The 22612-nt window shown below is 40.9% G+C and overlaps 1 protein-coding gene across 1 annotated transcript; it reads right to left on the bottom strand.

Moving 5' to 3' along the window:
- Positions 1–13851: 13851 nt before the first annotated feature.
- LOC139468714 (DPY30 domain-containing protein 1-like) lies at positions 13852–22523 on the bottom strand. Its single transcript, XM_071250837.1, has 5 exons — positions 22448–22523; positions 21022–21197; positions 17092–17214; positions 15649–15783; positions 13852–15076 (listed from the first exon to the last, which is right to left on the bottom strand). Exons 2-5 carry the CDS (start codon positions 21172–21174, stop codon positions 14909–14911), a joined length of 579 nt encoding a protein of 192 aa, XP_071106938.1. The 5' UTR covers positions 21175–21197; positions 22448–22523; the 3' UTR covers positions 13852–14908.
- Between the last annotated feature and the right edge of the window lie 89 nt (positions 22524–22612).

The following is a 22612-nucleotide window of genomic DNA, read 5'->3' as shown; positions in this document are numbered from 1 at the left end:
CAACAAACCAAAATTCTCTATAACAACATCAATCGCAGGGAAAAAAGGAAAATACAAGAAACTACTGAAATATAAAGGAAGAATCCAGCAATTCACATAGATCAATGCTAACTGAAAATACACAAATATCATTTCTAAGTCACTTGAAATAATATTTTGAAAATCCTTCTTAACATCATGATCATGAGAGGTAAAAAAAACTGAAGTTTAGTGCAACATGTATTCTTAATTTATTAAATTCATTGTTAATCACTTCAATCTTGCACTGCAAAAAATTGTTATAAATATCATGGAATAGAATGTAGTCAAGCATTTTGCGAAATACACTTACAGTCGGGGAAATGCATTTTTCTCCTGTTGTTTTATAGCCTGTGATGAGAAGTGTTTGCAAACTGCACAAACAACAAAATAATTTATTGAATACCTTGTTATCATAAATCAGTTCGTCACACTTTGGAATGTGAGGTGGTTGCAAATTGCACATATAACAACAAACATTAAAAACTTTGTCAAGCGGCCATACAATAGTACTGCTTATCTCATGTGACACGCCGAAAGGTAGACTAACATATAGTCTCTGAAATTAACATATTTTACAGAAAAAAATCAAACTTGACATGTTGAAACCTCGGTGAACGAGAACAATGCTTGAATTAACACCATTGTCTCTGCTTTTCCAGCAGTGACAATAGGCTTGTGACTGGAGTGTGTACGCGCCGGAAGTTATAATCGCCTAAAACACTGCTGCTTAGCGCATGCGAATCAAAGGCAGATAAGTATGTTTCTAATAGACCGTATAGTGACGACCATATTTTCAGCGTGACTTCTCGATGGACAATATGTGACGAAGGAAGACTTTCTGGGGCTTCCTGTGTGAAGTGAGTGAGTATAGTTTTACGCCGCTTTAGGAACATTCCAGGAATATCACTGCCGGGGAACACCAGACTTCACACAATGTACCCATGTGGGGAAACGAACCCGGGCCTTCGGCGTGACGAGCGAACGCTTTAACCACTGGGTACCCCACCGCCCTCTTGCATAAAAACCTCAAGCGATGAAAACCAAAATTGTGTTAGGAAACGGAGGTGTCTTTTCACTTTATTCCACAAGGTTTACACGCAGCGAGTGAATGCAATGTAACGGCCAGGTAATCTTGCGATTCATCAAGTTTGCAACGATGGCGCGGAGACGGTGGTTGGAAATATATGTATCGCCTCGCTCTCAGATTCATTAGATCACATCAGTAATCATTAGCAAGAAGCTGCCGAAATAGTCTTAATGTTCCATTTCTGAAAATCGATGAATGTTTTATTACTTAAAGAACACGAAGCCCCCCGATGGATTTCAGTGCTGCGTCTTGCGTTACGCTGAAACACAGTTAGAAATACATAAATTGTTTATGTTTCCTGGGGCAAGTGACTTCGGTCTAAATGTGTCATCCAACAGGGTAATGTGAATTTCAAAATTTCACCTCGCAGACCAGTAGAAATTGACAGGAAAATAGTTAAACCCGGACATTTAATATAACAACCTATTTTCTTTTAAAATAACATTAGCTTTAGTGCAATTAAGCCAGGACAAAATACCAACCAAAATCAACCATGGGTAAATGTGTTTTATGGGGCAATGAAAATGATGTTGAGTGCTGCATTGAGCATAAGATCGTGTGAGTAAGTTTTTAAACTAGTAGTATGTCCTGTCATAGCAACATCCAAGATGAAGGATGTTATGTTAATATCTTGAAATTTCAACTTATAATCTTGAAATGTCAAGATCATTGTCTTGAAATGTCAACTTATGTATCTTGAAATTTCAACTTAGTATCTTGAAATATTAACATAACATCTTGAAATTTCAAAAAAAAAAAATCAAATAGCCCTAAAATTATTTTAAGTAGATAGCCCTTAAAGGCTTTCATACTATAATGTGAAGTCATTATAAAAAAACACTATTTTATCAGATTTTTTACAACAGTAATTTGCATTTGATTCAAGTGTCTACTCTCATATTTAATTTTGAGCTATATATCCCGAGAGTCATTTGAGGATGTTATGAAAGTTATATCAAAATGTCTGTTTTCAATGTGCGTATTTCAGATCACGTTGTACATGGTTACCATGGCAACGTACTTTTCGGGACACAGTGGATGAACGTTTGGGCTTCACTTACCCTTGACTCTAACTTTTGACAAATGCGTTACTGCTGTCATAGGATTGAAAATCGAAGTGGCCCGTGAAGGACCGGGTTAGAATAGGTCTTCCGCAACCCATTTTACAAAGTGGTTTATTTTTGTCTCGTAACATGATACATTAAAATACATGTCTAACGCCCAATCGACTCTGGAACAGATCCTGTGATTGATATCATGAGGATCGATCTACGTAATGGGGATACGATGACATGCATCAACCAAGTCAGCGAGCCTGACCACCCGATCCCGTTAGTCGGCTCTTACGACAAGCATAGTCGCCTTTAACTGCAAGCATGGGTTGCTGAAGACCTAGTCTACCCCGGGTCTTCATGGTTCGACACGAGCAACCGGTAGAGATTATTGACATTATGTGAAGACGTCTAAAAATGTTTATTTCAACAACGCTGAAAAGTGTTGGCGGGTCTCTAGCGCTCATTTGGCGGCCATGGTAATCCCAAAGGTGTTCAGATCAGGTATTGGATTTTGAATCAGGGGGTGCTTAATTACCATTCGTATAATATATGCCATGCAAGAATATTGATGCCTGAAAACTGTAAAACACATACTATAGATTGCACGTACCTCACGCGGGGCGGTCGGGTAGCCTAGTGGTTAAAGCGTTCGCTCGTCACGCCGAAGACCCGGGTTCGATTCCCGACATGGGTACAAGGTGTGAAGCCCATTTCTAGTGTCCCCCGCCGTGATATTGCTGGAATATTGCTAAAAGCGGCGTAAAACCAAACTCACTCACTCACGTACCTCACGCAGTAGCGCCACAAACGTGCGTACGGTGTCATTCCTGATTTTGACGCTTTAAAGGAAGATCTCTATTGACCATTATTTATGTCAATCTTATTGATTCTGCTCATCATATAGTTGTGTTTTACATGTAATTGATTTCATTCGTTGTTTGTGTGTGAACTAGCGATGTGGCGTCTGCGACACGCTGAGTGTCTACGGTCTATTGGCATGCTGTAAACTGACAGAAGTCAGTGTGCAGTGGCTAATACGTTCAGTGTTTCACAATCTGTGATCAGTGAGTGAGTGAGTGAGTTGGGTTTAACGCCGCTTTTAACAGTATTCCAGTTATATCGCGGCGTGTCAACTTAATGTGGGAGGAAATCCCGAAGTGATGCAGGTCTCAGACGTTTACCATTTCGGTGAAACCCATGAGCACGGGTATGGTGCTGACAAACCTAGAAACATAATCGGGGCGAACTGGGATTCGAACCCACAATCATAGGTTTCTGGCGTGCCCAAGGGACGCAACTCTGCACAGCGAATCGCGGCGCCTTGGACGACTGGGCCACCCGTGCCCCCCAGTCTGTGATCAACAATCGTCTACATACAGCTTATCTCCATGCTCGACAGCCACGTGTTGTGCCGCCCCTTACAGATGTCAATAGTGTGCACAACGTCGAAACTGGAGTCGCATGATTTCATATGAGTCCCGGTTCACTTTGCGCTTTCTTGACAAGCGTACAACTGAACGTCAAGCCAAAGTCAACCTAAGACCTCAACAGAGAAATGTGGGGCGGTGGGGTAGCCTAGTTGTTAAAGCGTTCGTTTATCACTCTGAAGACGCGGGTTCGATTCCCCACATGGGCATAATGTGTGAAGCCCATTTCTGGTGTCCCCCGCTTGAATATTGTTAAAAGCGGCGTAAAACCATACTCACTCACTCATGAGAGACTTTGCGGTGAATAGGTTATGTTGTGGTGTGTCATCACTAAGACTGTCATCACCACTCCATATTGTGCAAGGAAGGGTCACTTGACAGTACTATTGGGACAACTTACTGACACCCTTTGTTGTCCCGTTTGAAAGGCGTGTGGGTCGACGTGTTGTCTTTCATGGCGACAACACCCGTGCTCGCCGTGCACGAATCGTCTGAGCTCACCTCCAGCAGCACGACAGCCATAGAATAGGCTAGCCAGCAATGAACCCAGACCTTCCCCCATAGAACACGTCTGGACATGATTGGGAGACGTGTGCGTCAACGTCATAGGCCGCCGGCCACGTTGGCTGAACTTGCAAGAGGAGGTTGCCTCCTTCAAATCGCCAATGTGGAGATTCATACAGGTATGCCTCGTCGAGTGAATGCTTGTTTGACAAATCGTAGCGGTATTAGGCAGGCACTACTGATCCAAAAATGTCACCTTAAAAATTACCATCTTAACCCTACCGTCCTTCGAGATCGTTGGCGTCCTTCGAGAACGTTGGCGTCCTTCGAGATCGTTGGCGTCCTTCGAGAACGTTGGCGGTCATAACATCCACTGCCATACTTCACTACCGATTGTGATGTGTTGCCAATTCGTTCATTATTATCATTCAACTATTACTAGAAACTACTATCGCTTACTATTTTGGAAGTTATTTCCAAGTATCCTCTATTACTAAAGAGTATATTTTCTTGTTTGTTGTCTAACGACGCGCTTAGCAATATTCCCGCTATATGCGGGCGGAGAGTTGTACAGAACAAACATATGGTTCAATATCCATCTTGGGTCGCGGATATTCTCATAGGTAGATTTTATCCTGAAGTTCGTTCGGTGCCCGGACGACGTTATACCAAAAGACGTTAAAGGGTGGTACTTGTTGTTACCCTGCCTGGAGCTCGGCATTAAGGGATAAAACAAGGACTTGACGGATGGAGGTCAGTATACTGTGTCTTAGCGGGGTATCCATGTTAAACTTCAGCATGGTATCTCAGTTGGCTTGCGCTATACAACTGACATTAGTTTTAACTAATACAAGCACGCCGACGCGCACACGCACAAGCACACGCACACATGCACGCATGTGCATGGACGTCGTTATATAAGTGCAATCTCGAACGCGAAAATTGGCTTCCACAGGTGTAATGAATTCACAATGCGTTGCAGACCATTGTGATGTCATCGGTTGCCATGACATTACATTCAAAAGATATCACTAGTCTCTCTGCTACTGAAGCTGGTTAGCTGTACTGTGTATCATCGAGACAAAGGTTATTACAGTCAATAAGCTGAAAAACGTTTGAAGAATGATCTTGGATGAAAAATAGAATCTCATCCTTGTGTCTTTTGATATCAAGCCTCAGGCTACAATAAACCTCGTTAAGACTCAGAGTTTTGAATTTTTATCGACTTGTGTCAAAATACGCTCGGGTGAAATTTTCTCTGGTAATCCGAGTACTTCGCCTTACTTAAGTGACTGATCTGTCAGGGGTAAAATACAACGAAAATGAATGATGTCAGTGAAATGAACGTGTACGGGGGCACGGGTGGCACAGTCCTCTAGGGCGCCGCGATTCGCTGTGAAGAGTTGCGTCCCTTGGGCACGCCAGAAGCTTATGATTGTGGGTTCGAATCCCAGTTCGCCCCGGTTATGTTTCTAGGTTTGTCAGCACCATATCCGTGCTCATGGGTTTCACCGAGGTGGTAAACGTCAGAGACCTGCATCACTTCGGGTTTTCCTCCCACATTAAGCTGACACGTCGTGATATAACTGGAATACTGTTAAAAGCGGCGTTAAACCCAACTCAATGACTCATTTTGGGAACAAAGATCCTTAAAATAGCGTATTTCAAAATAACGCAGATCTACCTAATCTAGCTCATCGTAACTGTCACTGTGAGTGAGTGAGTGATTATGGTTTTACGCCGCTTTTAGCAATTTTCCAGTAATATCACGGCGGGGGACACCAAAAATGGGCTTCACACATTGTTCCCATGTCAGGAATCGAACCCGGGTCTTCGGCGTGACGAGCGAACGCTTTAACCACTAGGCTACCCAACCGCACCAACCGTCACTGTGATTAGCCTTAAATGGTACCTTTACTATTAAAATGAAGATGTGATATTCCTGTGTTGTCATGCATGTATTAAACGGTCTAAAACCTGGTGTAATTACCTAACACCTCTCCCGAGGTGATGACCTCACACAAGCCCGTCCATTCTCACATGTGCAATTGTCAGCTGTAGTGTTGGTAGTCTCAAAATATTGATGTTTTTGTATTTTTTAGATACGTTTCTTTCTTTTTTCTTCTTTTTTTTTAACGCCGCATTCAGCAATATTCCATCTATATGACGGCAGTCTGTAAATAGTCTTGTCTGAACAGTCAATCCAGTGATTGACATCATGAGCATCGATCTACGCAATTGGGATACGATAACAGGCATCAACCAAGTCAGCGAGCCTGACCACCTGATCCCGCTTGTCGCCTCTTACGACAAGCATAGTCGCCTTTTACGGTACGAATCGGTTGCTGAAACCCTATTCTACCCCGGATAGTCACGGATAATTGAGATACGCGTTGACGGGGGTAGCAAGTAAAGTATGTACTGCATTACAGTTGCTTTGAAAAATGATGGAATGGTTAAAACTAACAGGTTCAGTATTGGTAGGTTGGGTATTTGATTCAAGAACGCGAAGTATTTGTTCTACAGATTATTCCTGTGGCCAGCATCTGACTCAGCTGATGACTATCTGAATCTGTACTATCACCTAGAGATATGCATCAAGACTGGTATCCTCGCCGTGACGTTAGCCATACTGACATTCTATTTCAGGAACGTAATCTTCAGCCTTTTGTCATACTTCTGGTGTGATTCTAGCAGGGACTGCGTTGATCAACTCTTTGACATGTGTGGGTTTCAGCGGTATGTTGCGTCTTGCCACAAACCATATACTGTAAGCCCAGATAAGCTCAATAGGGTTCAGCTCACAATGGCTGACTGGCAAACATAAGACAACGTGGCCGTGTTGTGCCGCCAGCACATATGTCTTGTACTGATATCTTATACAGGCGAGTTTTCTCCATGGGTTGAGCTTTCTTTTTTAGATGGTCTGAAGTCGACATTGCAAGATGTCAGATATTCCTGCATGGTCGCCCTCAGACTACACAGCACCTTGTTCCCGGACGTTATGACAACAGACGTTATCTATGACAATGACATAGGGTGGTTTAGATTGGGCAGTAGCTGATGTTCCAACTAGTCTATGAACAAATCGCCATTCATTTCTTTATGATAAATCATCAGTTTTCTTGTTCGGCTCGAAAACCAGCTCACATCCATCTCTGTACCCCTGATCACGGGTTCCGGCGTGCAAAACAATACACATTTACTTTTACCTGATTGTACCGTGAAGTCAGTGGAATGATTTTTATTCACCCAGATTTCATCAAGGTAAATGATCTGGAAGCCCTGACTGCGTTATTCATGAATGGCGCGAGATAATGTAACCTCATACTCCAATGGAACATTTTCCCATGAAAGCTGCTCTTTCATCGCCATGTATAGTGTATCGAAATCCCATCTCGCGGAGAGCAATAATTAATGTAGACCGGGAAACATTATGTGTCTTTAACTTCCTCCCGAATTCAGCTACAAGTCGGGGTACCTTCTGCTCATAAAGCTTGTACACTGTACGCCTTTATCAAAGCCGTCTTTTATCCTTTCACGTCCCTGTTTTGGTTTTGAGACAACCCCCACATTCTTTGTCTTATTTATCATACCGTTGACTTGGTATGAAAGGCCCAGAGATTGGGCAGTCAGGTGATACGCCCTATATAAACTACTAAATGGTCTCCCTCTAAGTCTGTCAAGTGTCAAGAACTTGTCTATACATCCTACTACAGACTCCATGTAGTGTACCAGGGCTATGCATGTGTAACGCAACATGTTCCATGGGAGCAGTGTTGACAACACAAACACAGCCTCATTTTGTTACATCCTAGATGTACTTCGAGAATTTTCTCCAATTGACTTGTTGTTGTGGATTACATGTTTTATGAAGACTACATGTTCTTTAAAATTGTCGACAGGACCCCTTGTGATTGAAATGCTGCACAAAACACATAGGTAGATCAGTAGTTAATCGATACTTCAATAGCCAGAGTCTGTGAGACATTATATCTTGTCTAACGGGCAAAAAGCATTTTTCTAGCATTTCCGACAGTACTTTTATGTATTTTTAGTGGACACTTTTGCCTAGGGTCAATGCGTTTAAAGTTGAGTACCAACTAACTAAGGCAAACGTTTCTTAGCTTGTTAAGGTTAAGCATTTAAATGGTCCAATATATTTTTTGTTGTACCTGAATGTTCCGTCTTTCATGGACAAAAAGAACCATTAAGATCATGTTGATCAAAAACAATATTTACTACGTAGTCACACTAAACCGATCGACAATCGCTTGACAAATAGTTTTCAATGCATTTGACTACACACTATTTCGACCGACCAAAGCTAAGTATATAACAAAATACTTAGACACTATTGTGAAGTCGACATTAATGGTGAGATATTTAGAGATTTGAATGTCAATCTAACCACCTTCAGTCATCAGACATAACAGGGTTTTTTTTCTATTTCCGATACTACATTTACGTGCAAGCGATGCTTTATGTGTGGGTTTTACGTACATAGTTATAGAACACAGATTATGAAATACGTCGATTGTCTGATTGAGTGAAATGAGTGATGGAGCATAAGTTATTTCAGGGAGTCTATACAATACTTATAGACCTCTGGCTGTATTACAGCTATATCCGCGACAAGTCGGTCGTCTGAAGATTGTGTATAGAAAATCGTATTGTCTGTTGACTGAGTGCTTCTCACTGATTGAATTAACCATGACACGCGTGGCACAGTGGTTCACGGCGCTGCAATTTTCTATACATAAATTGCAAGTGATTCCGTGGTTTTTTGGTTGGTTAACTTAGCAAATTTCTTTCCGTTTATGTTTCCATAAACCTTAAAAAAAGCAGGCTTCGTACACTAGCGAACAACCGTTTTCTGATTGGCTGATAATGATGGGAGAGGCCGAGGTGTGCGTGCTTGCATGTACAGGTTCTGACTAATGCCGTTTTTTATAATGCGATCCCACTGAGATACCATGCTGCAGTTTAACAGGGTAACAACAAGTGTTGCATATTACGCTGAATGATGTCAAGGGTGTCGTATCGTTTGTCTGTAATTCTTTTGTTAATGATTAAATAAGCAGTCTGTGATTTTTTACAGTTAACCAGGGACCACATTTCGGTATATGGTATCTGTGTTAACGTATATACTGAGGAGAATTGACTTCAACGAGTTTTGCGTGTGTGGAGGTAGCTTCGCTGATTTACACAAAGAATGCACGACGGTTTTGTACGTATATACCTCAACAAAAGCAAGCAGATATTTAAGTCAATTCCCAAGGACAGAGTGTCCTCCTGTACGGGTTAGATCCCTGGGGTGAATTATATCATGACTCAGGAGACGTCAGTGGGGTAGCTCTATTGTTTCCTTCTCGTGTGTGGCCTATGATAGGTAAAGCTTGGCTGCTGTAACCGTGTCTTTGTGCTGCTCCCTATAAACGATGTTGATATTGACGTCTTCACAGATCATTTATATGGAGGACAGAGGTTACCGCAGATAGGCGAGTTCTGAAACATACAAACCAGTAGTTGCTACATAATTATATCCTTTTCCGATTTTAAAGTATACCACCCGACATTTTATGTCTTGGTAATAGGTATGTGCTCGTTTTGCACTAGGAGCGGTCGGGTAGCCTAGTGGTTAAAGAGTCCGCTCGTCACGCCGAAGACCCGGGTTCGATTCCCGACATAGGTACAATGTGTGACGACCATTTCTGGTGTCCCCGGCCGTGATATTGCTGGAATGTTGCTAAATGCGGTGTAAAACCATAGTCACTAACTCACTCGTTTTGCACTAACATCGTATATTCACAAAACGTTTACCTTACATTACATCCACACACAGAGAGAGAGAGAGAGAGAGAGAGAGAGAGAGAGAGAGAGAGTGTGTGTGTGTGTGTGTGTGTGTGTGTGTGTGTGTGTGTGTTAATGCCACTCATATCAATGACAAGTAGAAGTAATACCTATTCTATTTTTAATACTCGCGGAGTTCACTTTGTACAGTAAAACGTGTAGTCATCTTCCCGAGGCAAGGGAGTTAAATGACTTTAAAAGTCCGGTTTCCATCGTTACCGAACTAGGCTGGAATTGAGGAGCCATATTGTCTTTGCGTAGTCCTATCAAATATCCCTTCACGATATCGACATCCGGTTCATAAACAACATGGCAACCGCCGTACCGAATTCGTTCGATTGCAGGATTTGCAGAGCAGGTGTACCGACAACAGAGCGTCGACAGATTTATTCCAAATCTTTTCATGTTTTTAATCAAGGTGCTCAAGTTTTATTACAATAAAGATCTTTAATATCTATGAAATCGTCTTGACTGGGTGTCGCCATGCTGTCCGAAGCTATCATCGAGTCAAGAAATACCAGCCTACTCCAGCAGGGGCGGAAGATGCCGTGAAGTGAATCAAGGGAAGGATAGGTCCTCGGGGTTTGTGAGATCCAGACTTCATTATAGTCAAAATATCTTGCTGAAAAAATCCTGAATGCGACAACATATACTCACTTACTTGAGGAGATCTTCATCACGGCCAAACAGGCCTCCATAGACTACTTTGACTGATATGCCTTATAGTTTACGCCCGCTTCATTGACTTAATTACAACACGATGTCGTCGGCGAACACACAATGTGATGGAAAGATAATCATATAATGCAATCCATCTTCTTGATATAATTATCACAGCTTTATCACTTCGACTGGTTAAAGTTATCATATTATAAACACGAACATGAGGTAGTTTACAAATGAGTTGTGTATTTATAGTCTCGTGATTATGTTTCTTGTTAATGCATCAAAGGTTGTTATTCAACACCGCACTCGGGAATATTCCAGATATATGTCTGTAACCTTTCTTAAATATACCAGACAATCCAGTGACTGACATCGTGTCCAGAATATATATTTAACCTTAATTAAACTAAGTGTAAAGTACAAAGTTCTTGTTTCATGTTTGTTGTGACATGGGAATGCACTGTCACCAAATGCTTCGTTTGTTTGTTTGTTTGTTTGTTGGTTGGTTGTTTAACGCCGCACTCAGAAATATTCCAGCTATGTGACCGCGGTCTGTGAAATAATCGGGTCTGAACCAGGCAATCCAGTGATTAACATCATGAGCATCGATCCACGCATTTGGGATCGATGACATGCATCAACCAAGTCAGCGAACCTGACCACCCGATCCCGTTAGTCGCCTCTAACGTTGGTTGTTGTGTTGACCTAGTTTCAAGGATGCTTATGCATATCTCTCTCTCTCTCTCTCTCTCTCTCTCTCTCACACACACACACACACACACACACACACACACACACACATGCACAACACTATATAAGTGCAATAATCTTGAACAATGTCAAACCCTATTTCACCTCACCTCTTTGATGCTGAAGGGGCATGTGCACTTAGTTGTTGCAATTCTCAGTAGCAAATGTGGTTGTGCTCAACGATTCATAATACAGTAAACTACGTTTATAACGAACACGCTTATTACCAACTGACGGATATAACAAAATGAGTTTTCATCCCATCCCTTTGGTGTATATTTGCTGAATGTATGCTGTAGTGTATATATGCTGTAGCGTAAATATGCTTAAAACGAACTACAGTTACAGCGAACTAAAAGTAGTGGTCCGTACGATTTCGTTGTTGTAGTTTACTGTACATCCATACTAGTAGTGCAACGATACACAGATGCATCGCTGGATCGCGATTTTTTACTTCTCGATACAAGTATCATTCACAATCGCACCCAAAGTAAAAAGTATCAGTTCTTACCTTAAATGTATTCTTCAATAAATGTTACCCCAAACACAAATTACTAGTGAAAATGAGTAGTGAAAACGTAAATACTTCCATTGCGCCATACTTGACACTGCCAACTGGAAATTGTTGGCTGACGCACCACAGAAAAGTGCACATGCAAGTATCGTGATACGTATCGGATCGCCCACTGGGTGTTTCGTCCCAGTCCTACACGGGATTTCAAGCACCTTGTGCACATCGTGCCCATGACTGCATGCCTCTGTCCTTTCATCGAGAAACTGAGGTCCTGTAGGGGTTACCCAATCATTGCATACCAGGATATTACTTTTTATTACTTGCCCGTGAAGAGATCACCCGTTTGATAAACATACAGCTGTATTACACATTGTGTAATACCAAAACGCGTGCTTGTGTACTCTCGGAACACGTTTCACGAACAAATATTGAAAGCTCTCAACATCGCTTGGCTTATTCAAAGACATTGCGTGTGGAGTTGATAGATCACTGAGAGGAGCTTATGCACACGCGATGACCCCCAGCAACCTTGTTGCTAGGGTGACGTCACATGGCATTGTTTCGCCGATGGGTCTTGCAACAAAATTCCACAAATTACGTCATCGGGTATTGTGACATTATTGTAAAGTTTGAGGTACAAGGCCCGTTCCACAAGGCGATCGTATTGTAGCGCAAAGACAGTCGTTAGTCTAAGTTTTTTAAAGTATGTGAGTTGCGATAGTCTTAGCCCTACGATAATTTTGTGAATTCTAAAGGTGGACCGTTGTATGGTATTAAATTCAAACCTTTCAACTTTTGACGTGTTTGAAGTATTAATCTGTTAAACTCAATTGGACTATGCCGTGGATCGTGTAGGTGTCAGCTAGCCTATTCATACTCAACAGTATAATTCTAAAAACGTTGTAAATGGCAAGTAATAAATAAAATACTAAACTCGCTCCCGTGTAAAACCAATTTTATAAAACTTGTGACAGAGATACCAGAACTATTCACTCGTTTCATAAAATTGGTAATACACGGGAGCTCGTTTAGTATTCTATATATATATATGTCTTTATTTGTTGGAAGATTTTTTATACAAAAACTTGATCCTGAGCAAACTTTGAGTAGTTGACATGACAGTGTGAAATTGATCATGAAATAATTTAAATATTTGAATAATCCTTGTAACTTTGAAACTAATATGTATAATTTTACCTGCAACAACCTACGTGAAGTTACGATTACATGAATTATCTGATTATCATAAATGAATGCTGTCCTGAGGCTAAATAGCACCATTAATTCATTTGGGACAGATAAACTGTAATTCTTCGTAGTTTATTGTCTAATGATTCTGTACTCTGTACTCTGCTTCTGCTCTCACTTCCGCCGTGATATTGCTGGAATTTTGCTAAAAGCAGCGTAAAACCAAACTCACTCACTCACTCTGCTCTCACTTCCTCCACAGTTACTGTTTGTTTGTTTGTTGTTTAACGCCACACTCAGCAATACTCCAGCTATATGATGGCGGTCTGTAAAATAATTGTGTCTGGACCAGACAATCCAGTGATTGACATCATGAGCATCGATCTACGCAATTGGGATACGATGACAGGCATCAACCAAGTCAGCAAGCCTGACCACCCGATCCCGTTATTCGCCTTTTACAACAAGCATAGTCGCCCTTTACGGCAAGTATGGGTTGCTGAAGACCTATTCTACCCCGGAATCTTCACAGGTCTCTACAGTTTTTGAAAATACAGTGTTTGTAAATGTGTGATCCTTTTCACACTGTTGTGAATAGATATATACAAACTATGTACAAATTTGTTCAGGATTCTGAACATGAAGGGATTGCATGTCTATTATCTCTTAAAAGACAATTTAACAACATTTTAACTGTTAAAATCCAGTCTAAAACCATGCACACAACCAATGAAGAGAACATCATTTATGACTGTATTTTATTCTTTCAAATAAATAATTGTACCAGCAATGCAAATAAATGATATATTCAGAATACCTGAGTATTCAAATTGTTCAGAGTTATGAAATCATTGTTTTGACATTTCCGTCCTCCAATATTACAAATCAAATAATCTTGATAAACTTGAATAAACTTTAAAAATATCATAAAATATACAATTAGCATTCCTGTTAAAAAAAAAAATATCTTGAGACACTTGAGACCAAATTGAAATAAAATCAGTTTTCTTCCATGTGAGACTGTTATTTCATTGTCAACTCATCTATAAATAGAATACAGTGAAACCTCGCTAATCAGGATGGTACCGTTCCCAATCCAGATTATCGAATCATTGGGACGGAGTTACCTTGGATATCAACAGATTACAAGGGTCCCAGATTACCAGGGTCCAGATTAACGAGGTTTCACGCAACTGTCATGAATAAAAGCCCCTAATTTAAAATCTAAAATACCGGTTAAATCTCCCTTGTCAAAAGTGACATAAATATATTGACAACAGCACAATCACAGAATGAAATAAATAACTTGATGTACGTGACACACAACGAGGGAATAGACAAACAGAAACATACTGGAAATGCTGGTCTGGGAATGTTTGGATTTGATATGTATTCAAATTTGATTATCTTGAAAACGCAAATACAAAAATAATTGTTAGTAGACTAGAACCCTGAATCTTAGAACATAGTTAGTATATTAACCAACTCAGCAGATTGTGTTGTCGACTTTGGAAGCACCAAATACTTCTTATAAAACTCAAGGCTCTTAACACTAAGTTATCAATATTGGACAGGACAGACATTTACATGACAAAATATGTTATCATAACATTGAAATTTGCACATGAATAAAAGTGGGCATTAAATATTACTTGGAATCAAGATAAATTAAAATTTGTCAATTTCAAAATGACTAAATTCATTAATCTGACGTTTTACATGGGAAAAATGTGAGTCCTGAAACATTTGATTAGCCTTTACATCACACACATGCATTGAATATGACTGGACACACTCTATACAACTTGCACAGCTTACACACATATTCACACACAAGCAGAGTCTAGGACTCCCCGGCCGTATCCCCTTCTCCCTGGGTCTCGGTTTCTCTTGGGGTCTCAGTCTCCCCCTGAGTCTCTGTGTCCCCCTGGGTCTCGGTCTCTCCCTCCCCCGTTGTCTCCTCTCCTGTCTTCTCCCCCTCTTCCTGGGTTTCATCTGTTTCGGTTTGTCCCTGCACACAAAGAAATGAAAAAAATGACAAGAATTTTTAATTGCACATTTAGTACACATAATCAGGAAAGAGGGAGGTATTTGTCCCACCAATACTGGGTAACACCAACGGGAACACAGTGAGACTGAACCACAGTTAGACTGGACCACAGCAAGACTGGACCACAGCAAGATGACCAATGCAAGACTGGGCCACAGCAAGACGACCAACGCAAGACTGGGCCACAGCAGGACTGGGCCACAGCGAGATGACCACAGCAAGACTGGACCACTTGGACATTCTATGGGGCAAATGTCTAAACCTATTTCTCTCTGATCTCACCTGACCTGTGATGATCCGCAGTAAAATAGGTCTTCAGCAACCCATGTTTGCTGTAAAAGGCAACTATGCTTGTCTTAGAGGTCACTTACAGGATCGAGTGGTCAGGCTTATCCCAATTGCGTGGATCGATGCTCATGTCAATCATTGGATTGTCTGGCCCAGACTCGATTATTTACAGACCGCCTTCATATAGCTGGAATATTGTGTAATAAGTGCAGCGTTAAACAACAACAACAACAATCTGATCTCACCTCTTCCTGTTTGGCCTCAGTTCCTTCAGCAACAGGAGCTGCAGGTGTTTCCGCAACAACTGGCTCTTCCTTCTCCAACAGTGGGGGGAGTTTAGAGTCTGATGCTGCCTCCTTAGCCTGTTCTTCCTCTTCCGCCTGAACAAAAAACATCACAGTTTATTCCATGTTACTTCAAAGCATGTCATTTTTTATCCATCATTAATTTTGCACATGAGAATAAAGGTTCTTGCGGCATCTTGTAAAACCCCTACAGTCTGTCTAGTACAGATGAGCAGCCTGCTGAACAACAGTTTACACTACACAGCATACAGCTACGGTTCACTGACAGTTACCACAAGGATCATGTGTTGCCATCAGCCTTTGTTTCACATTAGAAAACAATCGTAGTACACAATTAAAGTATTGATTATTATATTCCTGGTTGCCGGTATATGTGTTTCCGACTGGTAGTTGTACCATGTTGATCAAGGAACAGTCCCCACACTGCCTCAGTTCTGAGCGCTGTATTTTGTGTCAACATATTTTCCTCAACAGCTACATACATACAGATACCCCTAACATTCTAGTATACCCATGGCTGACAGTAACATTCCAGTATACTCATGGCTGACAATAACTTCAAGTAAACCCTGGGTTACAGTAACATTCCAATATACTCATAGCTGACAGTAACATTCCAGTATACCCATGGCTGACTTCAACATTCCAGTATACTCATGGCTGACAGTAACATTCAAGTATACCCATGGCTGACTGTAACATTCCAGTATACTCATGGCTGACAGTAACATTCAAGTATACTCATGGCTGACAGTAACATTCCAGTATACCCATGGCTGACAGTAACATTCCAGTATACTCATGGCTGACAGTAACATTCCAGTATACTCATGGCTGACAGTAACATTCCAGTATACTCATGGCTGACAGTAACATTCCAGTATACTCATGGCTGACAGTAACATTCCAGTATACTCATGGCTGACAGTAACATTCCAGTATACTCATGGCTAACTAACATTCCAGTATACTCATGGCTGATAGTAACATTCCAGTATACCCATGGCTGATAGTAACATTCCAGTATACCCATGGCTGACAGTAACATTCCAGTATACTCATGGCTGACAGTAAAATTCCAGTATACTCATGGCTGACAGTAACATTCCAGTATACTCATGGCTGACAGTAACATTCCAGTATACCCATGGCTGACAGTAACATTCCAGTATACTCATGGCTGACAGTAACATTCCAGTATACTCATGGCTGACAGAACCATTCCAGTATACTCATGGCTGACAGTAACATTCCAGTATACTCATGGCTGACAGTAACATTCCAGTATACTCATGGCTGACAGTAACTGGGCCAGACAAGTCAATGATCAGCAATGATCCACTCCTGGGTAGAGTGCGTCTATGTCTGTCTCCATCGTCTCACCTTCTTCTTTGCGGCTTCCTCCTGGCTGAGCTTCTTTGCTTCCTCTTTCATCACCTCCTGCCTCTTCAGCTCTACTTCAAACACCTCCTTCTCTTTCTCCAACTCATCTGCCTCTTCTCCTTCCTGCCAACACACATTTCAACACAAAACATTACACAACATACGTCATTACACAACACACATTTCAACACAAAACATTACACAACATACGTCATTACACAACACACATTTCAACACAAAACATTACACAACATACGTCATTACACAACACACATTTCAACACAAAACATTACACAACATACGTCATTACACAACACACATTTCAACACAAAACATTACACAACATACGTCATTACACAACACACATTTCAACACAAAACATTTAATATACACAACACTCGTCATTACACAACACATATTTCAACACAAAACATTACACAACATACGTCATTACACAACACACATTTCAACAGAAAACTTTACACAACTTACATCATTACACAACACACATTTCATTACTAAACACTATTTTCAATACATTTGGATATTTCTTCACGGTGACAGCTAGTTTCTCAGGTTTCAGTATTAGCTATCAGTAGGGTATCAGTAGCCATTTTGTAATGTTGCATACAACAACAACATCTATATTTGCTCATAAAATAGCCACTAAATGAGACAAATGGAAGCCAAGATTTAATCTCTGAGTGCAGGAAAAATTGTTTCAGGGGTGAGGAGTTTTAAATTTTCAGAACCCCCTGCTTAACTCAGGCGCGGCCTCCAACATTCATTATTGGGCCATTTTTGAGAAGGGACAATAACTTTTGAAAAGAGCAAGCTCTGCTGGCTACATACGAATTTGTGGTTACATTTACCTCTGTTATATATGTTTGAATAAAAATAAAGCTTCCGCCAACTTCAACTTCAGTGTATGCATGATCAGATCGTTTAATACATGTATCTACCTGGGAAGAGTTGAGTGATACGGAGTCTTGTAGTAAATGTGTAGTTATCAGCCCTGGAGCAAGCTAACCAACAGGTGACCAGTGGTAGCAAACAAAGGGGTTGAGTGCTAGTATTTTTGAGGTTGTCTGTCTTCTGAGGACCCTCTAAATATTTGATTTTCTATTTTAGGGTTATGGAAGTAGCCAATGACTTTGGGACTGTATTACCAGTCCCAACAGAGGTACGTAGTTTCTGTTTGTTTGTTGTTTAACACCACACTCAGTAATATTCAAGCAACATGATGTCAGTCTGTAAAGAATCAAGTCTGGACCAGACAATCCAGTGATTGACATCATGAGCATCGATTTAAGCAATTGGGATACTATAACATGCATCAACCAAGTTAGCGAATCTGACATCCCGATCCTGTTTGTTGCCTCTTACAACAAACATGGGTTGCTGAAGACAAAATCTAACCCAGATCTTCAAGTAAGAAAAACACAAACTTTATTAAAATTGTCAATTTTTATTTTGAATTTGGTTTCTAGTGCAATTAGAATGGCTCCTAACATATTCTTTAGGCTTGCTGAAAATTAATATCAGACTTTGATTCTGGACGATGCCAGCCATGGCATTCAGACAAAACAACTGTACTTGTCTTCTACCTCAAGTTCCACATTTGCAACACCTGATAGTCACACGAGGCACAATGGCTATTCCTAGGTTTGTCTTGATAGGCAAAGAACGGGCAGACTCTCCTTATAACAGCTAATTTGGCAAACAAAACCCTATTTCAGTTGCTTGGGACCTGTTCTTTCTGAGAAATATTGGAAATTTTCCCATAAATTGTATACTTATGTACCAAACCCTATCTCACACTAAACATTTCCTATTTCTTCTTCGATCCTATGTGGAAACGTGCTTGAACAAAGTTTTCAGCTTCTTAATTGCAATACACCCGAACACATCCTAGCATCACCATCATGTAATCCTGTGCACAGCAACCTACATGACCTGATCACTTGCTTACCCCTGCCACATTATTCTCTTTCATCACAGCTAAAATGCTAGAGAATGTGTGATGTGGGGATGGTTTGGTGGGACAATCGTTTGTCAGATAGGATAAGTTTATAAATATACAATTTATTGGAAACTTTCCAAATTTCTAAACTTATCCTGTCTCACACTATGCATTTATCCCATGTTTGAAGGTGGCGCGCAGATACCCTAGCCTGTATTTGACTACAACTGTGAGACGTACAAGATGAAGCTGGTTCTAAACAGTGAAATAAAAAAAACATTTAAAACACTGCCTAGTGTCGTCAATGACAATAACTCCTGAGCGGGAAAACACACCATACCTGGTGATACAATCCCGATACATTAGTCGGACCTAATAGCATGAGATCGGGTATACATGTAACATGCGGAATGTGTTTTCACATAGATGATAATCATACGAATGTGACCGATCCCGAAGATGGTAGTAATCCACATCACTAGAGGGAGGGGATCGATCAGAGGAGCGTCCAGCCAAAACCGAGTAATAACATCTGGAATACTGGTAAGTCTGGATGAGCAGGAGTAGAATGTGACATTTTGTTCTTGCATGATCGTCGAATCTTCATGAGCCAGTACATCATGAGAATGCAGATCCGGAAATAGTCAATCCTGGGAAGATGAATTGTGGGAGCACCGATCCTGAAAGCGATCAACCGAACCCGTATGTCGATCTTGAGAAAGTTGATACCAAGTGAACCAGTCAAGAAAAAGTTGATCCGGGGAAAGTCGACCCTTTGAACATCGATCTTTGGAACGTTGATCTTGGGAGTGCCAATCCCCAGGAGTGACCAGTCAAATCTGTATGCCAATCTTTCGAATGCTGAGCCCACCTCTTTGAGCAGTCTTTAAAGCAGCTATTAGATGATCGATCGTCCTTGGACAATTGATGTGTGGGAGAGGAGTGGGACCGATCCTTACGCACTTCAACTGTATTAGAAGAAGGAGCGGAGCCTAGGGATCGACCACAGGAGTAGAGGCAGTAGTGGAGGAAGGATCGCCCAGGAAAACCAGGCAAACATCTGTGGAAGCTGTTGGTGTCGATGTTGCAGGAGACACCATCTGTCAAAACACTGTCTCACACACCATCCAAAGCCACCGAAACTACAGGCAGGGAGGATTCCGTAGACACAACCACTATTGACTAGTTTGGGACAAACTAGTTGGTTTGCTGGCCTTCTTCGACTTGGAAGACAATGCCTTGGGTTTAGCCGTGTCCTTTGATTTCTTTTCAGAATCACAGTTTTTAGAACAGGGATCCATTTCTCAGAGATGACACTTGTGCAGATAAATATCAAAGGATAATAAAAGATTCAGATGTCAGCATTCGGAGCACTACCTGTCTGCACTGCACCTGCCCTAATAGCCGCAACACAACTCATGTGGGCCCTACGTAGAAAATGTATGTCTTCTGCATTCTAAGCAGACCGGGTGTACAGGATCCTTCTTACTCATTTCCCTTGATGTAGATTGTTATTACTACACTATCCAAGAGAGAAAAAAACAAAATGTATTCTCCAACACTTATGATACACGTCTCCACAGTGGCGATGAGAAAGAGAATGACGTGGAAGGGGTAGGCATGTGATCAGGTCGTATAGGTTGCTATACATGGGATAACATGCATGACCCATTTGTTTGGGTGGTGACCATGGTGATCCTGGGATGTGTTTGGATGAATTGTTTTTTAAGAAGCTGGAAACTTTGTTCAAGCACGTTTCCAGGTAGGATTGAAGAAGGAAGAAGAAAAGCATAGTGTGAGATTGGACAAGTCTAAACATTTGATTTTTCATTGTTTCTCTAATAATTCAGTTTGCGGTTGGAATCTGTAATATGGCAAATCCTGATCCAACATGGAAAATAAATTATTTTATTCAAACTTAAGCTACATGGTCTATCCACACAGCACTGTCACTAACAGGTACTCACCTTCTTGTGAAGTCGCTCGTTCTCTAATTGTTTATACAGCCAGTGTGCGATGTATTCTATGGGGTCAGCAGGCCGCTTCTCAGCTACCTCTGTGAGACATGTCACCAAACAATCCCCAACATGCTTCTTCAGGTAGGCTGCTTCCATTGACATGGTAACGACTTTTTGCCTTTATCCTACAAAATCATAAAATATATATGAAGAAAACATATTTACTCAAACTGACCAGTGGTAGAAACTAACAGTTTTCAGTCCACTGGTCCTTATAATGATAACATATAGCAAAACCTTTAAAAATGGCAAATTTCTACTAGTCCTTAGGATACCTTTACTATTGGGCAGTTTGGCAAGGACTATAGGACTAGTGCCAATTTCCAACCCTGCTGACAGTCAGGGCTCGATTTGAGATACTTGATTTAATTTGCACCAGGTGCATGTTGACCAAGTTGCAACAAACAAAACCAGGCTGCACCCATAAACTTATCAAAGTTGAAACATAGTTGGTCTGCTGCCAGTGTCACAGACATTAGGCCTAGTGACGCATTGCTGTAAAACGTAACAGGAATATGTGCACATAATCATTGCAGTAAAACGTAATAGCAATATGTGCACATCATCTTGAAGTACCTACAGTTTGATGCAGTGAAGCCCAAGATAGCATAACAAATTGCACATAACACAGGGATTAGTGATGTAGTATGATAAATAAACTTTATAGGGTATTGAGTGTGTTGAAAGATCAGTGTTGTGTGTGGACAAGTAAGGGTTAGACACAAATTTGAATTTTATTTACATAAACTTCTTGCATTTAGAGATAAATATTAAGTTGCATTTTTAAATAATGGGTTGCACGTTTTATAAAGCTAATTCAAACCCTGACAGTACACATGCTTGTTTGTCTAAATGATTTAGGCCTATAGAGGACTTATTATAAGATGTGAAACTTGGTGAAATATTTATGATTATTCAAAAGCAATCAAATAAAATGTTCAGGTAGAATGAGAGAGTCAATAGAACCTTTTGTTGAAAGATGCCAGACAACTACATCAATTGTAGTGTAAAATTCCAAACAGCATAGTCTTTAGGCCTATCGTTGATACGCCAACCGACGTACATGCCATAATGAAAGCACACACACCCTATTATTTTAGCGAGGCCCCTAAAACGCTCAAGAGTACAAAATAAAACATAGGGACAGGCAAAAAGCATCCTAACCATACATATTACCAGCCCTATTCAACCGTTTCTCTTATCAACGCGCTGCTACATTCACAACATGCTGCTATTTTCGTGATAGATCAAGATGTTAATTATTTACTAACAGTAACGCGCGGAAACGATGCGTCCAAAACCTTCCTATTTTCGGTCTGATACACCCTAGCAGCGTTACATACTTTGTCTAAATCTTAAAATACACCATACTTACGTATTACGTCCCAGAAATGTTACAATATGTGTTAACAAAGAGATGTTAAAATCTAAAATGTCACACTATTTTCTCCCAGCCTCGTTATCGAAACCGGTAATCGCTTCCTTAGCTACGGTCACGTGACGTCGTTGCTATCTCGCTGGGGTCTGTCCTCGGCTCACC

The sequence above is a fragment of the Haliotis cracherodii genome, unplaced genomic scaffold, assembly GCF_022045235.1.
Source record: "Haliotis cracherodii isolate W230 unplaced genomic scaffold, xgHalCrac1.p SCAF_2, whole genome shotgun sequence".
Taxonomy (NCBI): Eukaryota; Metazoa; Mollusca; class Gastropoda; order Lepetellida; family Haliotidae; genus Haliotis; species Haliotis cracherodii.
This window is presented reverse-complemented; position numbering and strand designations above follow the sequence as displayed.

Excerpts from the sequence above, each read along its gene's own strand:
- LOC139468714 (XM_071250837.1), bottom strand. The coding sequence starts at position 21,174 with ATGTCAATGGAAGCAGCCTACCTGAAGAAGCATGTTGGGGATTGTTTG. Across the intron at positions 15,784-17,091 it reads AGGAAGCCGCAAAGAAGAAG|GCGGAAGAGGAAGAACAGGC; the intron begins GTGAGACGATGG and ends TTTTTTGTTCAG. Across the intron at positions 15,077-15,648 it reads CTGAGGCCAAACAGGAAGAG|GGACAAACCGAAACAGATGA; the intron begins GTGAGATCAGAT and ends CTTTGTGTGCAG.